The sequence below is a fragment of the Meles meles genome, chromosome 1, assembly GCF_922984935.1.
Source record: "Meles meles chromosome 1, mMelMel3.1 paternal haplotype, whole genome shotgun sequence".
Classification (NCBI taxonomy): domain Eukaryota; kingdom Metazoa; phylum Chordata; class Mammalia; order Carnivora; family Mustelidae; genus Meles; species Meles meles.
Window position 1 is genome coordinate 98,339,618 of NC_060066.1, and position 20,777 is coordinate 98,360,394.

Genomic DNA, 20,777 nt, shown 5'->3' on the forward strand with positions numbered 1-20,777 from the left:
CATTTGTTGTTTCCTGACTCCTTATTTTTGGCCATTCTAACTGGTGTAAAGTGGTATCTCAGTGTGGTTTTAATTTGAATTTCCCTGATGGCTAATGATGATGAACATTTTTTCATGTGTCTGTTAGCCATTTGTATGTCTTCTTCCAAGAAGTGCCTGCTCATGTCTTCTGCCCATTTTTTTTTGATGTGATTATCTGTTTTTTGAGTGTTGTGTTTGAGAAGTTCTTTATATATCTTGGATATCAGCCCATTTGTCTGTAGTGTCATTTGCAAATATCTTCTCCCATTCTGTGGGTTGCCTCTTTGTTTTGTTGACTGTTTCCTTTGTTGTGCGGAAGCTTTTGATCTTGATGAAGTCCCAAAAGTTCATTTTCACTTTTGTTTCCATTTCCTTTGAAAACATGTCTTGAAAGAATTTGCTGTGGCCGATGTCAAGGAGATTGCTGCCTATGTTCTCCTCTAGGATTTTGATAGATTCCTGCCTCACGTTGAGGTCTTTTATCCATTCCAAGTTTATCTTTGTGCATGGCTGACACTAGAACTTTTAATTAGCAATAATCGCGCCTCGGATAAACCTCATTGGCTACGATACTGCCACTGCGCAAAGCTGACACTAGAACTTTTAAAAGACAAGCTGAGGCATATTAAAACTTTGAAGAGTTTGTTTGAGCAACTCTTTTTTTAAAATAATTTATTTATTTATTTATTTCAGCGTAACAGTATTCATTGTTTTTGCACCACACCCAGTGCTCCATGCAATATGTGCCCTCCCTATTACCCACCACCTAGTTCCCCAACTTTCCACCCCCCACCCCTTCAAAACCCTGAGCAATTCTATGTTGAGAATAGAACACAGATTCAAATCAGGCAGTGCCAAACCAAAAGTAGTTAGGGGCAATCTGTGAACAGGAGCTGGGTAAAGGGCTTTTATGGAGGAGATGCAGAAGCAAAGCAAGGGGATTATTTGACTGGCCACAGCTTAAGCAAGTGCTTCATTTAAGAAAACCTAGCTGACTGTTTGGGATTGGTTGCTCTTCTTAAAAAATATTTTATTTATTTATTTTGAGAGCGAGAGAGAGAGAGAGAGAGAGAGAGAAAGAGAGAGAGAGAAGAGAGCGGGGGCAGGGAGAGAGAGAGCAAAGATGGTGGGGCGGGGCGGGGGAGAAGCAGAGGCGGAAGGAGAGGGAGAAGCAGACTCGGGACTCAATCCCAGGACTCCAGGATGGTGACCAGAGCCAAAGGCAGATGCTGGACCAACTGAGCCACCCAGGTGCCCTGTGGTTGGTTGCTCTTAAATTTTGCTTTCTGGAATACAAGTGCATTTATAGGAATTAACTCTGGCTTAGGTTTAGGTTTGTTTATGTAGGCTACCCAGGCATTACTGCTGTTGGGGTCTAATGGCCTCCTTTAACAACAGCATATTACATTACACACTGCTGAGGACCAACTGGCTGATACATAGTTCCTAACAAGTCAGGGAATCAGGCAGCCATCCAGGCAGCACTTGTCCACGCTCTGTTTCCTACCCTGTGTCTTCCGATAATTAGGATCTGTATTTTTCAGGGTAGTGACTGATTGGTGGTCCCTAAAAGATATGTCTACATCAACTCCTAGGAATCTGTCAATGTTTCCTTATTTGGAAGAGGTCTTTGCAGTTGTAATTAAGTTAAGGATCTTGGATGAGGAGATCATCTTTCAATTGCCCTAAATCCAAAATCCAATGACAAGACCCTCATAAAGCATGGAGGTGGAAGCAGCATCATGACCAAGGAGGTGGAGATTGGAATGCGATAGGCACTGGAAACTGGAAGAGGCAAGGATTGAATTCTATCCCAGACCCTTGGGAGGGAGCATAGTCCTGCTGTTACCTTGATTTTAGACTTCTGGCCTCCAGAACTGAGAAATAATACGTTTCTGAAACTTCTGGGGTTTTTTAGTCAGCCCCCAAGTTTGTGACAAAATTGTTACAGCAGTCCTGGGGAACTATTTCTGCCAGAAATCTTTTTCTTAGAGGGAAGCAGTGTTTCTCAATGTTTTCTCCATTTTTGCCCAGTCCAGAAGAGAAAAAAAAATTAAACCAAATTTTATTTTATTTTTAAAGATTTTATTTATTTATTTGACAGATCACAAGTAGGCAGAGAGGCAGGCAGAGAGAGGAAGAGTAGCAGGCTCCCTGCTGAGCAGAGAGCCCGATTCGGGGCTTGATCCCGGGATTATGACCCAAGCCGAAGGCAGAGTAAACCAGATTTTAAAGTGAATTTGGTTTCTCCCTAACAAGAGAAGTTAAAACATTTAAGGAAATTTTGGCGGGTAGGGTTGAGTCATTGTGGGTCACAGACCATTGTAAAGTCTATGGATTTCTCAACCTCAAGGACCATTTTGACACCTTGAAGACAACATTACCTCTCAGTTTCCATTGAGAGCACAGGTCTAGAAATATAGGAAATGATTAAAAAGGAGACAATTACTAGGGAAGGAATCATCAATATGTGGAAGGAATCAGTGGAAATTTAGGTCTAATAGTTTAGTCTAAAAAAAGATTTATTTGGAGAAAAAGCTACTAAAAGTCAGTATGCAATCCAACTTAAAACTTTAAAACTTAAGTTTCAGATTAAGTAGCAATTGAATGATACAGATAGTGTTGGTAAGTCATGGCCTGGGCCTTGATTCATGAATGTGGGTGATTAGTGGAGGAGAGACAAGAGGGCATTCCTGGTACAAGGAGAGAGCTGGAGTGAAGGAGAGGACACAAAACTCATCTGGTCTGGTGCAGCTCATGGTAACAGCTGGATTAGTGCCCAAGGGAAGTAATGATGTTGGGTCCATATTGCAGGGAGCGTTGAATGCTAGACCAGGAAGTCTGGATTTTGTTCTGCGGCTAATAGGGAGGTGGTGCATATGCTTCGTGAATGCTTATATCCTAGTCTCTCTCTCTCTCTTTTTTAATAAGGACACCAGTTAATTGCATTGGGGCACCCTAAGGGCTTCATTTTAACTTAATAATGTTTTTAAAGACCTTACCTCCAAATACAGTCACATTCTGAGGAGGGATTGGGACTTCACCATATGAAATTTGGGGAGAAGGACATAATTTGGCCCCTAACAATAATTATATAAATCAATTTTATACCAGTGGTTTAACTTGTTACATCTGAGTTTTTAATGTCCCCCCCCAGAATAAAAAATAAATTCACTCTTAATTAGTCTTTTAAATTTCTTCTTCTCTGCATCTGTACTCTTGACACATTGATATGAAACTTAGATATTTTCAGACTCAACTTACAAGAAAGTTATAACAGAATAATATTTCCTTCTATCTCCTCTCAGCTTTACAATGAAGAAAACTAGTGTTTTCATCTTTTTGTAAAATGACAACTTATTTTTTTTATTAACATATAGTATATTATTTGCTTCAGGGGTACAGATCTGTGAATCATCAGTCTTACATAATTCACAGCACTCACCATAGCACATACCTTCCCCAATGTCCATCACCCAGCCACCCTATCCCTACCGCACAACACCCCAGCAACCCTCAGTTTGTTTCCTGAGATTAAGAGTCTCTTATGGTTTGGCTCCCTCCCCGGTCTCATCTTGTTTCATTTTTTCCCTCCCTACCTGCCACAAACCCCTGCCCTGCCTCTCAAATTCCTCATATCAGAGATATCGTATGATAATTATCTTTCTCTGATTGACTTATTTTGCTTAGCATAATACCCTCTAGTTCCATCCATGTCATTGCAAATGGCAGGATTTTGTCTTTTTTAATTTTTTTTATTTTTATTTTTTAAAGATTTTATTTATTTATTTGACACAGAGAGATCACAAGTAGGCAGAGAGGCAGGCAGAGAGAGAGAGAGGAGGAAGCAGGGTCCCCGCGGAGCAGAGAGCCCGATGCGGGGCTCGATCCCAGGACCCTGAGATCATGACCTGAGCCGAAGGCAGTGGCTTAATCCACTGAGCCACCCAGGCGCCCCCAGGATTTTGTCTTTTTGATGGCCGCATAATATTCCGTTGTATATATATACCATATCTTCTTTATCCATTCATCTGTTGGTGGACATCTAGGTTCTTTCCATAGTTTGGCTATTGTGGACATTGCTACTATAAACATTCTGGTGCACATGCCCCTTCAGATCGCTACATTTGTATCTGTAGGGTAAATACCCAGTAGTGTGATTGCTGGGTTGTAGAGTAGCTCTATTTTCAACTTTTTGAGGAACCTCCATACTGTTTTCCAGCGTAGCTTCACTAGCTTGCATTCCCACTGACAGTGTAGGAGGGTTCCCCTTTCTCTGCATCCTCGCCAACATCTGTTATTTCCTGACTCGTTAAATTTAGCCATTCTGACTGGTGTGAGGTGGTATCTCATTGTGGTTTTGATTTGTATTTCCCTGATGCCGATTGATGTTGAGTACTTTTTCATGTGTCTGTTGGCCATTTGTATGTATTCTTTGTAGAAATGTCTGTTTATGTCTTCTGCCCATTTCTTGGTTGGATTATTTGTTCTTTGGGTGTTGAGTTTGATGCGTTCTTCATAGATTTTGGATACTAGCCCTTTATCTGACATGTCATTTGCAAATATCTTCTCCCATTCTGTCAGCTATCTTTTGGTTTTGTTGACTGTTTCCTTTGCTGTGCAAAAGCTTTTCATCTTGATGAAGTCCCAATAGTTCATTTTGCCCTTGCTTCCCTTGCTTTTGGCAATGTTTCTAGGAAGAGATTGCTGCCAGCTGTGTTCTCCTCAAGGATTTTGATGGATTCCTGTCTCATATTGAGGTCTTTCATCCATTTTGAGTCTATTTTTGCATGTGATGTAAGGGAATGGTCCAGTTTCTTTCTTCTGCATGTGGCTGTCCAGTTTTCTCAACACCATTCATAGAAGAGACTGTCTTTTTTCCATTGGACATTCTTTTCTGCTTTGTCGAAGATCAGCTGACTATAGAGTTGAGGGTCCATTTCTGGGCTCTCTATTCTGTTCCATTGATCTATGTGTTTGTTTTTGTGCCAGTACCATGCTGTCTTGATGATGACAGCTTTGTAATAGAGCTTGAAGTCTGGAATTGTGATGCCATCAACTGGTTTTCTTTTTCAACATTCCTCTGGCTATTCCGGGTCTTTTCTGATTCCATATAAATTTTAGGATTATTTGTTTCATTTCCTTGAAAAAAGTTGATGGTATTTTGATAAGGATTGCATTAAATGTGTAGATTGCTCTAGGTAGTGTAGTCATTTTCACAATATTTGTTCTTGCAATCCATGAGCATGGAACATTTTTCCATTTCTTTGTGTCTTCCTCCATTTCTTTCATGAGTACTTTATAGTTTTCTGCATACAGATTCTTTGCCTCGTTGGTTAGGTTTATTCCTAGGTATCTTATCATTTTGGGTGCAATTGTAAATGGGATCAATTCCTTAATTTCTCTTTCTTCTGTCTTGTTGTTGGTGTATAGAAATGAGACTGATTTCTGTGCATTGATTTTATATCCTGACACTTTAATGAATTCCTGTATGAGTTCTAGCAGTTTTGCAGTGAAGTCTTTTAGTTTTCCACATAAAGTATCATATCACTGCAAAGAGTGAGAGTTTGACTTCTTCTATGCCGATTTGGATGCCTTTTATTTCTTTTTGTTGAAAATGCCAGCATATTATATCCTTTGTTTATATGTGTTAATCAAAAATATTTTATTATAATCAAAATACTTTAAATTGAATTACTTGATTTTTATCAAGTTTAATTTTTGGTTAATTAACTGAAATATGAAAATTACCCATGGCGAGAGTTCTCTTTATTATTTCCTCACTCTGACCAAAAATTATATACAGCATGTGCTGTATTTTGAATAATTCCTAGGTCTACCAATGACATTCAACTCCTTTTTGTAAAATGGCATTAAACATTCATTTTTTGTGCTATCTTGAAGTATGATATTTAAAAAATAGTTTGAAGATGAAGACATGCGTTTGGCCCTGAGTCCCTTTTCACCATCGGAGTTAACAGGATAATGAGGAGATGTGTGTTAGGGTAGGTGAATGCAAACCCTGTTTATCTGGATGTCTCAGGAAAAAAAATTCTGCATGAGTAAAATGAAAAATATCTTGATTTCTCCACTTGGTTTACTTTGAAACCTGGCCTGTGAATGTGTGTGTGTTTGGTTATGTTCAGTTAGCCACTGTATAGTACATCATTAGTTTTTGATGTAGTGTTCAATGATTCATTAGTTGTATATAACACCCAGTGCTCATCACAACATATGCCCTCCTTAATACAGATCACCCTGTTACCCCATCCCCTCAACCCCCTCCCCTCTGAAACCCTCAGTTTGTTTCCCTAGGTCCATAGTCTCTCATGGTTTGTCTCCCTCTCTGATTTCTCCCCCTTCAGATTTCCCTCCCTTCCCCCGCGGTCCTCCGTGCTGTTGCTTATGTTCCACATATGAAACCACATGATAATTGTCTTTTTCTGCTTAACTTAATTCACTTAGAATAATCCCCTCCTGTTCCATCCATGTGAATAAGTAAGTTTAATTCATGGTAGTGAGAAGTTATCTTCATAAAATTTTAGGGAGCTAATAGTCCAGGTAGCTTCTTGAAGTTAAAAGATTGATTATTGGAATTTAATCACAGACAGGTTAAATGAGTTGCTCTTTGATCATGTTAATTTCAGCTTTTTAAAAGCTCTATAAAACCTGGGGCACCTGGGATAAGCTTCTGCCTGCGGCTCAGGCCACGATCCTGGGATCAAGCCATGTGTCCCGTTCTCTGCTCCGTGGGGAGGCTGGTTCTCCCCTCCTCCTCCCCCTGCACTCTCTCTCTTAAGTGAATAAAATCTTAAAAAAAAGTTCTATAAAACTGTAATTATCCTTCAGTCTGCCCTTAAACTTCTGTCACCAATGCCAGGAGTCACTAGTAACGGAATATTTTGGTCCCTTATCTGTCCTCCTTCATGTGGCCTGCCTATAGCATTTGACGCAGTAAGCCAGCCCCTCTGCTTTGAAACTTTCTGTCCCCTTAATGTTGTCAGTCTTCCACAGACTTTTCCCCTCCTACCTATCTGAACATTTCTTTTCATTATTCTTTTTCCTTTTCCTGATCCTCCCATAAATAGTATGTCCTCAGGATTCTGTCTTTAGCCTCCTTCACTTCCTACTCCTGGCTGACCTCATCCATTCTCAAGACTGGAACTTTGTCTTCCACACTGATGATACCCACATCACATCTCCAGTCCAGACTCTGTCCTGAACTCTAGAAAGATCTGTTTAACTGATTCCTGGACATTTCTACCTGGGTTTCTATATGAATTTCAAACTCAGCATGTCATGTTACTGGCACCAACAGGTCTATTGTATCTAGACTTCCAGGACTGCCTTCAGAAAATAGAGATCAGTTTTGTTCAAATATATTTTGCTCATAGGCATTAAGAGGGAATAGTTTATGTCCTGCTTTCAAACTGACTTACAAAGAGAAACTTTACATGGATAATATATATGAAACTGTGGGCATAGTATAGAATACATTCTGATTTTATCCTAGTTCATTTTTATTCGCATAACAACCCATATTCAATAACTAAGGTTAATAACAAAAGTGATAAGGGAGGATTTTGATTTTTTTTTTCAGATGTGTAGTTCAAATCCTTTTTTTCTCAGAAATTATTGCCATCTCATGACTTAAAATATTACATTGCTTAAATTCCAGAATTCTACATCCAATCTTTGTCCTTTAGGCACCCATGATGACATGAATTGCAAGAGCATTTCTTCCAATGTCAGAGGCACTGAGATCTATATTTTTTTCATTTTATTTTATTATATTTCTTTTCGGTGTTCCAGCATTCATTGTTTATGCACACACCCAGTGCTCCATGCAATATGTGGAGATCTATATTTTATATCTCAGCAGTGGAAACTAGTTCCCCTATAAGTGAGGAATAAAGATAATGATGCCATAGGAAACTCAGGATGTTGGAGAACCAAAGGAGGACCATATTTTTTATTGATATTAACTATTTAAAATATCTATCTATCTACCTATCATCTATTTAAATTCCAGTGTAGTTAATATACAGTGTTATATTAGTTTCAGGTGTACAATATAGTGATTCAGCACTTCCACACATGACCCAGTGCTCATCAAAATAAGTGCACTCCTTAATCCCCATCCCCTATTTCATCCATCCTTCTGCCAACCATCACCCGTCCTCTCTGGCAACCACCAGTTTATTCTCTAGGGTTAAGACTCTGCTTCTTGGTTAGTCTCTCTCTCTCTCTCTCTTATGCTTCTTTTTCTTTCTTCTTCTTTTTTTTTTTTTGCCTTTGCTCATTTGTTTTGTTTCTTAAATTCCACATAAGAGGGAAATTATATGGTATTTATCTTTCTCTGACTTATTTTGCTTAGCATTATACTTTCTGGATCCATAAATGTTGTTGTAAATGGCAAAATTTCAGTTTTTATGGCTGACTAATATGTGTATGTGTGTGTGTGTGTGTGTGTGTGAGAGAGAGAGAGAGAGAGAAAGAGAGAGAGATATCTCACATATTCTTTATCCATTCATCTATGGATGGACACTGGTTCCTTCAATATCTTGGCCATTGTAAATAATACTGCTATAAACATTCAGGTGCATGTATCCTTTTTGAATTAGAGTTTTTGTATTTTGGGGTACTCAGTAGTGCAATTGCTGGATTGTAAGGTAGTTCTATTTTTAAGGAAGGTCTATACAGTTTCCACAGTGTCTGCACCAGTTTGCATTCCCACCAACAATGTAAGAGGGTTCCCATTTCTCCACATCCAACAACTGTTATCCCTTGTGTTGTTGATTTCAGCAGTTCTGACAGCCGCGAAGTGTTATCTCATTGAAGTTTTGATTTTCATTTTCCTGATGATGAGTGATGTTAGGCATCTTTTCACGTGTTTCTCTGGATGTCTTCTTTGGAGAAAATCTGTTCCTGTTTTCTACCCAATTTTTAATTGGATTATTTGTTTTTTGGGTCTTGAGTTTGAATGGTTCTTTATAGATTTTGGATACTAACCCTTTATTGGGTATGTCATTTGCAAATATCTTCTCCCATGCCATGGGTTGCCTTTTAGTTTTGTTGATTATTTCCTTTGCTGTGCAGAAGATTTTTATTTTCAGGCAGTTCCAATAGTTTATTTTTGCTTTTATTTCCCTTGCCTCAGGAGACGTATCTAGAAAAATGCCGTTCCAGCTAATGTCAAAGACATTACTGCCTGTGCTCTCTTCTAGAATTTTTTTGGTTTCAGGTCTTTAATCAGTTTTGAGATTATTTTTGTGTGCAGGGTAAGAAAGTGGTCGGTCTAGTTTCATTCTTTTGCTTGTTGCTGTCTGTTTTCCCAACACCATCTGGTGAAGAGACTGTCTTTTCCCCATTGGATACTCTTTCCTGCTTTGTTGAGGATTAATTGACCATATAATTGTGGGTTTATTTCTGGGTTTTCTATTTTGTTCCATGGATCTATGTGTCTGTTTTTTGCCAGTACCATACTGTTTTTTTTTTTTTTAAAGATTTTATTTATTTATTTGACAGAGATCATAAGTAGACAGAGAGGCAGGCAGAGAGAGAGGAAGGGAAGCAGGCTCGCTGCTGAGCAGAGAGACCAATGTGGGACTCGATCCCAGGACCCTGAAATCATGACCTGAGCCGAAGGCAGCGGCTTAACTCACTGAGCCACCCAGGTGCCCCCATACTGTTTTGATTACTATAGCTTTGTAATATAACTTGAAGTCTGGAATTGGGAGGCTTCCAGCTTTGCTTTACGTTTTCAAGATTTCTTTGGTTATTTGGAGTCTTTATGGTTCCATACAAATTTTAGGATTGTTTTCTCTAGCTCCATGAAAAATGCTATTGGTATTTTGATAGGGATTGGATTAAATGCATTGATTTCTTTGGGAGTATGGACATTTTACCGATATTTGTTCTTCCAATCCATGAACATTTCCTTGTGTCATCTTCAACTTCTCTTATTAATGTTTTATAGTTTTTAGAGTATGGGTCTTTTACCTCTTTGGTTAGGTTTATTCCTAGATACCTTATTATTTTTGGTACAGTTGTAAATGGGATTGTTCTCTTAATTTTTCTTCCTGCTGCTTATTAGTACATAGAAATGTAAGATTTCTGCACATTTATTTTATATCTTGCAACCTTATTGAATATCATGTATCATGTCATCTGTGTATCATGTCATCTGTAAATAGAGTATCATGTCATCTGTAAATAGTGAAACTTTGACTTCTTTCTTACTGATTTGGATGCCTTTTATTTTTGTTGTCTGACCACTGTGGCCAGGACTTCCCAGAACTATGTTGAATAAAAGTGGTGAAAGTGAATATCCTTGTCTTATTCCTGACCTGGGGGGGAAGTACTCAGTTTTCCCCCATTGAGTATGATGTTTACTGTATGTTTTTCATATATGATCATTATTATGTTGAGATATGTTCTGTCTAGACTTACTTTGTTGGGGGATATTATTATGACTGGATGTTGTACTTTGTCAAATGCTTTTCAAAAGAGGGTCACTTTAAGAAGAAAGAAACTGAAAACATTTTGATGAAAGCTTAACTTATCATTTACGTCTCAGGCTGGAAATAAAGCAGGAAATATTTTGCTGATTTAAGAAAATAATATTACCTCTGTTTCACCTTTTGGGAATTTATTAGTACATGATTACTTCATGCTTCTCCTCTTTTTATGAAAGCCCTTATATTTGCTTTCAAAAGGAAACAGACTTTTGCTTCTGGCCAAGGCAGAATGACTGGATGAATTTACCCTTCCAACCAAAGCAACCAAAATCTCGACTAAGTATATGAATACAACAACAACAACAACAACAACAACAACAACAACAACAACAAAAAACAACCCAGTACTCAAGACACTGGATGTCAGCAATGAAGGTCACCAATCCCCAAGAGTCAGGAAACAAATGAAGTGAATCCTATGGATGCGCTGGTTTACTGCATTGAGAGAGTTTTCAGGCTCTGACTTAGGGGTGGGGCCCAAGTATGGAATAGTGGTCTCCCTGAGATGAGGAGATGGAGCAGGGGGATTGGAGAGGCCATGGCAGGTAGAGTTCCTAGGGCTGAGTACTGGTGAGGAAGAGCTGCATAGAGTGAGACTTTGGGGATCTTCACAGGGTCCCTCTTGACTGTTAAGCTGAGTACTGATCATTGTACTTGTGTAAGGAGACTAGTTGAGGCTGGGGAAAGAAACACCCAAAGGATAGAAGAAACAATCCTTGTAGCTTATAGAAGGCTGGGATTAGCACCTGTCCTCAAAGTGGGAACACTTACAACTCACAAGGTATTGAGTATTTCAGAACTCAGAGGGTTTTGCTTCAGTATTGGGGAAAATTAATCCTAGATGACACATTTCTTTAGTTCTGCCTAACAAAGCTTAAAAGCAAGACCCAAAATGATTAAACTGTGGGTAATATAAGCATGTTCTGGAACAAAACCCAAGAATATTTATAGGAATAAAAAAAAATCCTGCACCCAAGAAGGTAAAGTTCACCAGTTCTGGCATTTAATAATAATAAAAAATAACGAATACCTTGTGAATTGTAAATGTGTGCACTCTCTCTCTCTCTCCCTCCATCATGGGAAGACACAGTAAGAAGGTGGCTATCTATAAGCCAGGAGGGGACCTCATCACTAACTAAAATAGCTAGCACCTTGGACTTCCAACCTCTAGAATTGGGAGAAATAAAGTCCTGTTGTTTAAGCTGCTCAATCTGCGGCATTTTGTTATGGCAGTCTGACCTGACAAACAGAGTTTTCTAGTTTTTTTTTTGCTATTATAATGAAATATTGCACTGGAAATCCTTGTATAGTTATCTTCACACACTTATGCTGAAGGTTTACTAACAGAGATTCCTGCAAGTTTGATTGCTTGGTTATGGTGTGTGCACATGTAACGTTTGAGTAGATACTTATACTGTTCTTTCTGGCAGTGCCCCTTAGTGTTCAGATGCATCACAATGATGTCATTCTGTAATGGTAAGGCCATGTATTCTCACCACAGCCTAGAATATGCCTTCATGTTTGGAATTACAGATTGATCAGGTAGAGGTAGTCATCATCCCGCTTTCTCCATGGGGTGCTGCTGACATTTTTGGCTAGAAAATGTCTTGTGTGTGGTACTGAGCTGGTATCCTTCCCCAACACTTACTATCTCTAGTCACTGTAAACCAAATGCCAGCAACACCTGATCACATGTCATTGCTGTAAGTCCAAAAGTCCCACGCCTGAGGGGGTTACTTTCCCACTACCAGAAACTCTGAAACATATAGCAAGTTTAAAATATTATAGTTAGTGGGGCACCTGGGTGGCTCAGTGGGTTAAAGCCTCTGCCTCTGGCTCAGGTCATGATCCCAGGGTCCTGGGATCCAGCCCCACATCAGGCTCTCTGCTCAGCAGGGAGCCTGCTTCCCTTCCTCTCTCTCTGCCTGCCTCTCTGCCTACTTGTGATCTCTATCAAATAAATAAATAAAATAAAAATATTATAGTTAAAAGAAACAGTTTTGTGACCTATAGCCTTGTTAACAAAGAATTTATTTTTTTACCAAGCTATTATCGTGGTTAGCATCTGCAATCTTTTTTTGATTCTAATTCCACAGTTTTAGTTAAGCAAGTCCTACATTAATTTGGGCTAGAATTTCACATATAAATGTACTCAGTCCATAGCATCAAATTTATTAAAAGAAAATTTCAAATAAAAAGAGCAACATAAGGAATATCCGTGTACATTATTTAGATTTAAAAGGTTAACATCTGGGGTGCCTGGGTGGCTCAGTTGGTTAAGCATCTGCCTTTGGCTCAGGTCATGATCCCAGGGTCCTGGGATTAAGCCCCACATTAGGCTCCCTGTTCAGCTGAGAGCCTGCTTCTCCCTCTGCCACTTCCCCTGCTTGTGCTTTGACAAATAAATAAATAAAGTATTAAAAAAAAAGGTTAACATTTTGCACTATTAGGTCAAGTTTTTAAAAAATTTTACTTTAGAAATATAATGTAGATATCATGTAGGGCCCTTCTGTATGTTTATTCAACCTGTTACACTAGTGTGGATCCTTCACTCTATATTTGTGATAGGCAGAATACTGTTTCCCCAAAGATGTCTATGTTCTAACCTCTGGAACCTGTGAATATGTTAACTTACACGGCAGAAGGGAAACAGGGTTACGTATGTGGTTAAGGTTAAGGACCTTGAGATGGAGAGAGTTGCTTGCATCATCCAGGTGGACCCAATCTAATCACATGAGGCCATAAAATCAGAAAGGCTTCTCAGCTGTGTGGAGAGAAGGCAGGGTGGGGGGCGCAGGGGGAACGTGGGGGGGGGGGTGCGGAGGCAGAGGTGCAATAGAAGAAAGAAAAGGAAAGGGCGCACATTCATGCTGTTATGTTGCTGGCTCTGAAGATAGAGGAAGGGGGACATGAGCCAAGGAATGCAGGCATCTTCTAGAAACTGGAGAAGGCAGGGAAATGGATTGAGACCCATGTCAGGCTTCTGACCTCAAGAACTATAAAAGAATAAATTTGTGTTGGTTTATGCTGATGAATTTGTGGTAATTAGTTAAAACAGCAATAGGAAAAAAATTATGCACTATGTTTTTACTCATAAGTGTTTAAAACTTGACTGAAATGTAACATATTTAGTAGAAATGTGTTGGTTCTACTTATAAATCCCTCTCAGTGCTGATTAGCAAAAACATGCTATTACATATACCTGACTGTCCACTAGTTGTAGTATTGAGTAATATCACTCATTATTATCTTAAGACAAGGAGGATAGATAGTTGAGGCCTGGACTGGGGCAACTTGGGCTCAAGGCAGGGTTGTCAAATTTGCATTTTCACTAAACACGAAAACTTATTTATTTATTTGACAGAGATCACAAGTAGGCAGAGAGGCAGGCGGGGCGGGGGCTGGGGCGCGGGAAGCAGGCTCCCCGCTGAGCAGAGAGCCGGATGCGGGGCTTGATATCAGGACCCCGGGGTCATGACCTGAGGTGAAGGCAGAGGCTTTAACCCACTGAGCCACCCAGGCGCCCAACACGAAAACTTTAAAAAATGTAATTGCAAATACTACATGAAGCATAACTTGCTAAACCTGCAACCGAGGGCAAGATAACTTTTGTGATCCACGTTGCAGGATCAATTTCATACTTAAAATCAGAGTAAGAACGCCTATTACATTGAGCTGTTAAATCCACATGGAAATGAGTCTATTTAAAAACGTTAAATCAAACACTTCAGAAGAATGATGGTTTAAAGATACAAATTTTGGCCTGACTCGGCTTGGGGTGGGGACGCCGGCTGCCCCCCAAGCGGGGCTTTGGGTTTTGGGGTGGTGGTCCCCACGTACCCATCCTGTTTCCCTTCCTCCTGACGGGCCAGCCTGGGCTTAAGTTCTGCGTCCCTCCGGAGTCTCTGTCGCCGGTCGCCTGAACACTAGCTCCCTTCCCTGTGCAAGACCCTTCTAAGGGCTCTGAAGCTCCGCGAGCTGTTCTGGATCTTCCCGACTTCCGGCTTCCGGGATGTCACGTGCCTCTGGTCATATGACCGACTCTCCTGTCATTCTAAGGCGGCCGCTCCTGCTTCCTTCTGCCTGTGCCGCCCCCAACGTCTCCTGGGTGCGAGAGTCTACACTTCCCGGGGTCTGTGGCTCGCTCCGCCTCTCAGGCCTCTTTACGGGGCAGGAGACGCCGACTCGACGCTGTTTCAGGCGCCCCGGCCCCGACGACCTGAACCGCTGCATCGTCCCCGCCGCCTTTGGGTGAGTTTTGGGGTCCCCAGGGTTCGCGAAGTAAGGCCGCACTCGCGTTTTGTCGCCTGCCCCAGCCCAAGTGAGGCGACCCCTGCGTCTTCCCCAGCTTCCCTCGCGCGCGCTGGTTTCTCGCCGCGCAGGCCCCTTCTGCTCTCCTCTCGCCCGGGTCTCTAGATTTCTCTCCTTTCAGGCCTCGGGTAGGTTTACGGAACTGGAGCTCCTCCACCGCAGAGGAGCAGGGGGGGAGGGGGAGGAAAGGTAAGAAGTAGACTTTCCCCAGGTTTGGGGCAAGCCGTGGCCTGCTGAAAATTCGAGTTGTTCAGGGATTTAGAGACGATAATGAGTCACTTTCACCTACCCCAGGAGAGGCTGCTGGACCTGAGTCCGCTTGGGTGTACCAGGGTTCCAGCCTGACCCGGACAGAGCCAGTTTTATCTCCGCCATACCTGTGTATATTGCTTTTGCTTGTTTAGGCAGCAAATCCTCAGATGTAGAGATTAAGTTCCAAACTGACTAAGGTCATTGGGATTGCTGAATAGAATTTTGGGTATGGTTTTAGTTTCTTTGTGGCCATGGCATGAACTTAACATTTTGTGAACCAGAACCTACATATTTTGTATTGAGATAAAATCAGGCTTAAGCGTTTACTAGTGAATTTAGAAGTGCGAATTACATGAAAGCTCATTTTGTAGGTTCTTGTCATCACACCAGACTCCCATTGTCAGTTGTACCCAAACTGTAATTGGTATTCGTTCCAAAACTTTCTCCCAAAATTGGTTATGAAAATACTGTGAACTTGGTTGAAAAAAGAAAGCTCTGTCTTTGAAGAAATGACATTCCCACTTTGAGGTTTTTAATTTTAATGAGTCATTTTAGAAGGTACTTGTAGGTTTTTCGTATATGTCACTTAAAAATGATGTTTAGTAAATGTAAATGAAATAATTGGTCTTATCTCTGCAAGTTATTTTTTCTGTCAGAAGGAAGTATGATCCCAGTTGTATACATTTAAACTGTATGCCTGTTTTATTAAAGGATGATTTCTGATGTCAATATCTTTAAGAGTTACTTTGAAAACTTCACTGCAAGACTAGACTCAATGATGAAAAAACTTTTCTTGGAAGTGAAAAAATCTTTAGGCAACACTCTTATGCGATATGGTGTAATTGGGCAAGATCTGAAATATAATATTAATATTTAATATTTAGGATATTCAATATTTGAGTTGAATGGTTGTCTGGGGAGAGTAAGGTAATGATGTTAATTATAACAGCAATGACAGTAATGGTTGTTAAAAAATGATAACATCTGGTCTTCTGGTTTCATCTTGCATCAGAATTGAAGATCTGTTGAAAAACATCTAAGATCATAAAATCTAGATGACCAAAATGGATATCCGAGGTGCTGTAGATGCTGCTGTTCCAACAAACATTATTGCTGCCAAGGCTGCAGAGGTTCGTGCAAATAAAGTGAACTGGCAGTCCTATCTTCAGTAAGTACTGATTTGCTGTGAATCATGGATAATCACATGCTTTTGCATCAGACTTTTTCATGATCATGCTTCTATGAGAGGAATACTGGAAAAATGCTAATAAATGTGGAAGAAAACACTTCCTCCTTAGAATTCTTTTTTTTTTTTTTTTAAATATTTTATTTATTTATTTGACAGAGAGAGAGGTCACAACTAGGCAGAGAGAGAGGAGGAAGCAGGCGCCCCACGGAGCAGAGAGCCCGATGTGGGGCTCGATCCCAGGACCCTGAGACCATGACCTGAGCTGAAGGCAGAGGCCTAAACCACTGAGCCACCCAGGCGCCCCCCCTCCTTAGAATTCTTACTTGACATAAGAAGTGCTGGAAACAGCCTGAGGCTCTCTAGCAGGGGAACAGAGCCGCTCAAAGCAGTTTTGATCTTGTATGTCTGGAAAGTTGTACTTTTTGAATGAGTGGGAAATGTGGGCAGCGTGTTCATGGGATCTGTAGCCAAGGAAGGGGATAATGGGCAAAGCCTTCCAGACTGGCTTGTTGTGCCTTGGTGATCAATGTGGGGACAGAGGTGTTGCAGAATGGCTTATAGAATTAGTACAGACAGTGTAGATTCTGAATTTCAAGACCTGGGTTTAGGAATTCTGGTTCTTCTGTCTACTAGACTGATAATTTTAGGTAAATCTGTTAACTTCTCAGAGGTTCACTGAAGTAAATGTGAAATGGGGATAGATATCTCAGAGTTGTTGCTCAAATAGTGTACTTAAAGTATTAACACAGTTGAATACAAACAGTATGTTGAATATACTCTTAATAAATTTTGGTTCTTTCCCCTTCTTTCTTGTATGCATTAAGATTAAGCATGCTGGTGTTCTGTATTTATCTGTAAAGTAAGAGTTTATTCTTAACCATAGTTTATCATACTGACTTTACTTCATCTGTTTATTTTGGTATACTTATGAGTGATTTATTAAGGAAATTCAGTTAAGATTTGCATATACATTTTGAAAAACAAATTGAAGAATCTTTAATTTTATATTTAGCATTATTATATTTATATAATTATATAAATAATATATAAAAATATATAAATAATATATAATTATAAATATAATATTGTATTTAGCATTAAAATTTAGAGTAAATTTTATATTTACTCTTTGCTGTAAGAGGGACATGCAGTATATAAAAATGATGCATTTATTTCTGTTAATTTAGTCACTTATCGAACATTTATTCCTGCCTTTCAAGTGTGAGGCATTTTTCTAGGCTTTGAGGCCTCAAAAGATAAACTTATAATCTGGTAGGTAGTCAAATATATAAACAGATCATTTAAATTTGGTATGTTAACTGAGATAGTAGAATGGTGCACAGGGAATGATAGGTGGACAAAAAATGACATTAATCCTACCTCTGGGAGGTTTTCCTGTGGGGGATTTTCAAAGGTAGGGAATTAAAAGCAGGATGTTAGGTGGGGAATAATACATGTTTTGGAGGCAGGCAGTGGGGAGGGCTGAGGCTGGAGGAAGCAAGGAGCCAGTTGTGAAGGCTCCTCCAGGAACAGAATTTTAAAATTGCTGTTGTAGGTATTGGGAACCACCAGCGTTTGTAAGTGAGGGTTAGATGTCAGATTGCCTTTTGGTTGGATTGTTCTACTGTCAAAGCAGAGGGTCGATTTGTGGAAACAAACCTAGAGCTAGGGGTGAGACTTTAGCAGTATTCAGATTATTGGAATGGATAGACTTGGATAGATTTGAGAAAGTCTTAGTGATCAATTTAATGTATGAGGGTGAGAAAAAAAAAATCTAAGATGAGTCTGGATTCCTACTTTAAGGGACTGGATTGTTATGGGGCCATGGACTCAAGGGCAAGAGGAGGAGGGACTTTGTGATGTTTTCTCTCTTTATCTCTATCTGTGTTGTTGTTTAAAGCCCCTGTGAAATTAGGATTTCAAGTACTTTTTCCTAATTTTAGTCCAGAGTGTGTTTAGACTAGAGGACAAGGAGTTTCATGTTTATAAACATTATAAAGTAAACATTGGACTCTGTTTATAACCTAAATAGAATGATATTGTTACTGACTATAAGGCACTGGCTGACTGCAGAAGTTCCCTAGCATGGGCATTTGGAACATTTTTAATTCCATGTAGTTTTTTTTTTCTCTTTTAGAGATTTTATTTATTGGGGCGCCTGGGTGGTTCAGTGGTTTAAGCCGCTGCCTTCAGCTCAGGTCATGATCTCAGGGTCCTGGGATCAAGCCCCACATCGGGCTCTCTGCTCGGCAGGGAGCCTGCTTCCCTCTCTCTCTCTGACTGCCTCTCTGCCTACTTGTGATCTCTCTCTGTCAAAATAAATAAGTAAAATTAAAAAAAAATGATAAAGATTTTATTTATTTATTTGACAGAGATCACAAGTAGGCAGAGAAGCAGGCGGAGAGAGAGAGGGAAGCAGGCTCCCCGCCGAGCAGAGAGCCCGATGTGGGGCTTGATCCCAGGACCCTGAGATCATGACCTGAGCCGAAGGCAGAGGCCTTAACCCACCGAGCCACCCAGGCGCCCCCCCCATGTAGATTTTTAATTGCTTTCTCTTCTGTTCCTCCTTTTCCAAGGCCTCTGTACTAAGTTGTAGTCTCATTCCTATTTCTGTCCTTTACTTTGTTGTCCATCTCATGCATTTCTTTATAAAGCCTTTCTTTTTTTTCTTTTCTTTTTTTTTTAGAAATCACACCCTTTAGCCAGCACTCACACCATCCCTGCCCATTTCCCTAGTCTTTTTTTTTTTTTTTTTTTAAGATTTTATTAATTTATTTGACAGAGAGAGAGATCACAAGTAGTCAGAGAGGCGGGCAGAGAGAGAGGAGAAAGCAGGCTCCCTGCCAAGGAGAGAGCCTGATGCGGGGCTCGATCCCAGGACCTTGAGATCATGACCTGAGCTGAAGGCAGAGGCTTTAACCCACTGAGCCACCCAGGTGCCCCTATAAAGCCTTTCTACTGTGTATATCTGTATACAAATGTTCATCAAATGTTACTGTGTGCCTGCTGTTGAGCCAACTGTTTTGGGGACATTGGTGGATGTTGAATGTACCCAAAAGAGCTTACAAGTTATTGTTACATATAAGTTACAAGTTAGCTTACAAGTTATAATCCATGACACATGAGTTCTCAGGGAATCTTGTATCACATCTTATTCGATAAAAATAAAATCTTTGGAAAAGTCCTCTAATGTCAAAAGGCCAATATGCTCTAGCCCAGATCGACTAACATGTCATTATGTAAACATACAGTGTTTTAAAAATGTATGTTTGATTAAACTTTTTCTTAGTAATTGAACTAGACCGTACTTAAGTGAATGGACACGGCTATCTATTAGTCAAGCTAGAATCTAGTAAAACTCTATCCTGAGGATCCAAGAATCGTAAAATATTGTAAAATATCATTCTTTCACTTGAGTATAAGGTCTGATGAGGAAACAGAACTTTAAATAAAAAGGATTCAATAATAAAAGTGGGAAGCATTACAATGGAAATATATGACGTTTTCTCAACAAAAGCAAGGAATGAATAATTCTTTGGGAGCTTTAGGAATGACTTCAGAGAATACACGAAGATACTTGTGGGAGTTGGCCAAGCAGAGGAGCTGTGGGCGGTGGTGAAGGAAAGTGCTGGCTGGGGGCTGAGTTGGGGAAGAACATGCAGCACTAGGGGAGCCTCAGGTAGTGGGGTGGGACTTTCTCCCGGCTGCTGCAGGCCAGTGTGTGGCACCTTCCTTCACAGGCTTTGGAGGCCCGAACCCATCAGGCATTTTGACACTTCTCTTCCATAACTAACCATATCCAGACAAATTCTTTTAGTTCTGCGTCAGAACCCATCCCAGATCTTACCACTTTTTCTCTAGCTCCACTTTCCCTGGCATGTGTAAGCTGTCATTATCTCTCGCATGCTCTCTCTTTTTTTTTTTTTTTTTTAAGATTTATTTATTTATTTATTTGACAGAGAGAGAGCACAAGTAGACAGAGAGGCAGGCAGAGAGAGAGAGAGGAAAGCAGGCTTGCTGCTGAGCAGAGAGCCTGATGCGGGACTCGATCCCAGGACCCTGAGATCATGACCTGAGCTGAAGGCAGCGGCTTAACCCACTGAGCCACCCAGGCGCCCTCGCATGCTCTCTTCTTAACAGACACTTGCCTACTGTCTCATATTTCATTGTCCCCCATAGGAGCAACTCTGCTTTTTTTAAATTAAAAAATTGATTTAATTGACTGTGATGTTAATTTCAAGTGTACAATATAGTGATTGGATATTTTTATACATTATGAAATGATCATCTTGTGGGTCTAGCTGCCATCTGTCACCACACAGTTAGTACAATATAATTGACCATATTCCCTGTGCTGTACTTTTCATCCCCATGATTTATTTATTTTGTAACTGTAGGTTTGTACCTCTTAATCCCCTTCATCTATTTTGCCCTTCCCCTCACACCCCTCTCCTCATCACTGCTTGTTCTCTGTATCTGTGAAT

General features: G+C 40.2%; 1 protein-coding gene and 1 pseudogene across 2 annotated transcripts in view; one reads left to right on the forward strand and one right to left on the reverse strand.

The window, feature by feature from the left end:
- Nucleotides 1–457: 457 nt before the first annotated feature.
- On the reverse strand, nt 458–611 carry LOC123927815 (annotated as a pseudogene).
- A 13,979-nt stretch (nt 612–14,590) lies between these two features.
- The window catches only part of ATP6V1H (ATPase H+ transporting V1 subunit H), a 144,597-nt gene continuing 138,410 nt past the window's right edge, over nt 14,591–20,777 (forward strand). For both annotated transcript variants that reach the window (XM_046026704.1, XM_046026715.1), the window contains exons 1-2: nt 14,591–14,792; nt 16,117–16,272. In XM_046026704.1, the coding sequence (XP_045882660.1) occupies nt 16,160–16,272 (113 nt within the window). In that variant the 5' untranslated portion in view covers nt 14,591–14,792; nt 16,117–16,159. The remainder of the gene's footprint in view (nt 14,793–16,116; nt 16,273–20,777) is intronic.